This window comes from Aegilops tauschii, chromosome 7 (assembly GCF_002575655.3).
Source record: "Aegilops tauschii subsp. strangulata cultivar AL8/78 chromosome 7, Aet v6.0, whole genome shotgun sequence".
NCBI lineage: Eukaryota > Viridiplantae > Streptophyta > Magnoliopsida > Poales > Poaceae > Aegilops > Aegilops tauschii.
Window position 1 is genome coordinate 430,809,153 of NC_053041.3, and position 2,979 is coordinate 430,812,131.

The following is a 2,979-nucleotide window of genomic DNA, read 5'->3' on the forward strand; positions in this document are numbered from 1 at the left end:
TCACAAAAATCTTATTTTTTTATGAAAAACATTTTTCATGATTTTACCAAACATGCAAAATTTCAAGATGAAAAAAGATTCATCAAAGTCTAGACAATTTATTTTTTCGAAAAAAGTCAATTCTTTAAAGCAATTTTGGAACATCGGTTTTGTTTTATTGCCACAACCTCACGAATGTTTGTTCACCACGAAATCCGACATCCTAATAAAACATTCAACATTTTTAGTGTATAAAACAGTTCAGATATTTTTGAACATCTTTCCCTATTGGTTCCGATTTTAGTGCAGAAACTCCATGTCCCAGTGTTTTACTTATTATTACTTGCCAGCCATGACGTTACATTCCCACGAACAACCCCAGTTATTATCGAGCATAAACAAGCAAGGAACCGCGCAAGGTCCGTCGCTAACTTTGTCTTCGTCGTACGTGCATTTGGCAATAAATCGGAGCAATTTTACACCCTCGCCCACAGTGCTGGCTTCTTGCTGGTTTCCATTCTCCGACGCAGAATTCTCTCTGTAGTACAGATTGATGTTACACAATGCAGCAAAAACAGCGTGATACCTAGCTTGTTCGCACTTGCGCCAATGGTGCCGCCGCCGCCGCCGCCGCCGTCTGATCAAAGTAGGCTCATCGTCGTCCGCTTGGTCGTCGGCTTCGCGGCCTTTCTGTTCGCAGTGTTCCTCTGCGGCTGCTGCAAGGGATATCGAAACAGTCAGGCTCGGGCCGTGGCCGCTCAACAGAGCCCGCAGCCACGGCTGCTCCGAGATCTACAGCTTCGAGGGGCCTGCGCCACCAAACGGACGGCCCGTCTCCCGGCGTTCACGTACAGCGGGCCGGTGAAGCACAACGTGACGGGCGGAGGGGAGGAGGCGGCGACGTGCTCGGTGTGCCTCGGCGCGTTCCAGCTCGGGGAGACGGTGCGGCTGCTGCCGGCGTGCCTGCACCTGTATCACGTGGAGTGCATCGACCCGTGGCTGGACGCGCACTCGACGTGCCCGCTCTGCCGCTCGGACGCCGACCCGACAGCGGGCGGCCGGCTACTGCCTGTCTAGGCTTGCACGGTAAGCCGGTGAGGGACGTGCGTACAAGCTGCTCTCCGTGCCGAGCTGCCTGAAAACGTAGGCGTCAGCTCAGTTTAGAAATCAGACAGGGCAGCGATGTAAATGAGTTTTGTTTTGTTTATTTATTACTGATGGACACCGTGATGGGGTTTTTTTCTGTATCGTTGTGTCGTTGCCTCGTTGGCCCTAAAAGGATTTCGATCTGGATCTGAATGTCCATTTTGTAGAGTTCATACACAGGTTTGTGTAAATCCATCACTACGAAACAGTCATTCACCTCGCTTTATAAATAAACAACCACCATATTCATATAATAAATTCAAGTACAAGAAAAGTAATCAAAGGTGAGACAACAAGACAAACATGCTCAACTATAAAGAAAAACATGAGTGGGTAGGTGGCGTGGCAAGGATGCGCCTGCCGCCTTGCCTGCCGCAGTCATCAATGTCTATCATGTCGCTTAACCGATCACAGTTCCACTGCCTAAATAGCATGTGACAGTGCTGCAAAAAGACTAGGAATTTGGATATAGAGTCAGTGGCCCATCGCAAGAAGACTCCCTCAATAGCGATCTTGTATGTATGTGTTGTCCAAATGGTCCAGGTCATCGTCATGAACACTAAGGGTGTGTTTGGTTCGGGAACGAAGTGAAATGGAATGTCATGATTCCATTCCACTAGAATGGGTCGGTTCGTCTTTACGTTTGGTAGAAGAAATTCAGAGGAATGGAATGGATACATTTGGGTGTTTGGTTTTTGAGATGGGACGGAATGGATTTATTCATCACACTCCTCAAATGTTGACATCAAATACAAAGAACACACATATACGGAGGTAAAAAATCATGTAGTGGAAGGAAATTCAGGAGGTAAAAAACCAGATGGGGATCTCGCTGGGCGTCCTGGGGAGGATGAGGAGGCGTCCTGGGGAGGATGAGAAGGCGCTGCAGGCGCATGCACGGGGGAGGTGTTGTGACCATGGGCGGGGAGCGAACGCCGGCGTAGGAGGAGATACGCGACGACAGAGACAGGCGATGGTTGCGGAAGCCATGGCCGGCGGCGCAACGGCAGGAGCCTTCACGCGGCGTGGAAGCAAGGGTCGGGAGAGAAAGGGAGAGAGAGGAAAGGAGGCAAGGGCGCGGTGGCGTTGCTCACCATCGTGGACGGGGTCGGTCAGGGGAACCTTGGGAGGAGGGGCTAGCTCGGCAGCGTGATGGGGGGAGGGGATCGGGGTGAGACGAGGGGCAGACCTCTCGTGCGAGTCATTCCGCATGGTACCGCCGATTCAGAGGAATCACTTGGTTCGACATATCGGGGGTATAATCCCTCGTGGGGAACCAATCCATTCTCTCTCGTTCCCAAACCAAACGCTGGAATCGGTGCCAGGTATGGGACCGACCCGTGACGTTCTACTTAATTCCACGAACTGAACACACCCTAACTAAAAGAGGCATCTTCTCTTACCAGTCTGGTTGGCCCCAGTTTCCAGAAACTCGGCCAGGTCCAGGGCCTCACATTCAAGTCACAGAGCCTACGGACAAAACACCAAAGAAAAGGGACAACAGTGCAGACGAAGAAGATGTGGGCCCCAGTCTTAGGGACACCACAAAGAGTGCACATCCATAGTTATGCCCATGTCGGTTGACCACCTCCGTCCCCGATCGGAGAAGATCAAGAAGCCGCCACACGAAGATTTTAATCTTCAAAGGAAGGGGCACTTTCCACAAAAGCCGTGGTCCATGCAGGAGTCGGCGCATGGCATAGAGGGCACTGTATGCCGGGGCAACAGAGAAGATTCCAAACGCGGCCAAGTGCCAATATACGACGTATGAATAGTCTAGGAGCATCGAAGGAAGTGAAGGAAATATGCCCTAGAGGCAATAATAAAGTTGTTATTTTATATTTCCTTATTCAT

At 50.6% G+C, this 2,979-nt stretch overlaps 1 protein-coding gene across 1 annotated transcript; it reads left to right on the forward strand.

Annotated features, from left to right (window-relative positions):
• Positions 1–366: 366 nt before the first annotated feature.
• Positions 367–2,155, forward strand: LOC141028111 (RING-H2 finger protein ATL39-like). Its single transcript, XM_073505992.1, has one exon. It carries the CDS (start codon positions 589–591, stop codon positions 1,054–1,056), a length of 468 nt encoding a protein of 155 aa, XP_073362093.1. The 5' UTR covers positions 367–588; the 3' UTR covers positions 1,057–2,155.
• Positions 2,156–2,979: the final 824 nt, after the last annotated feature.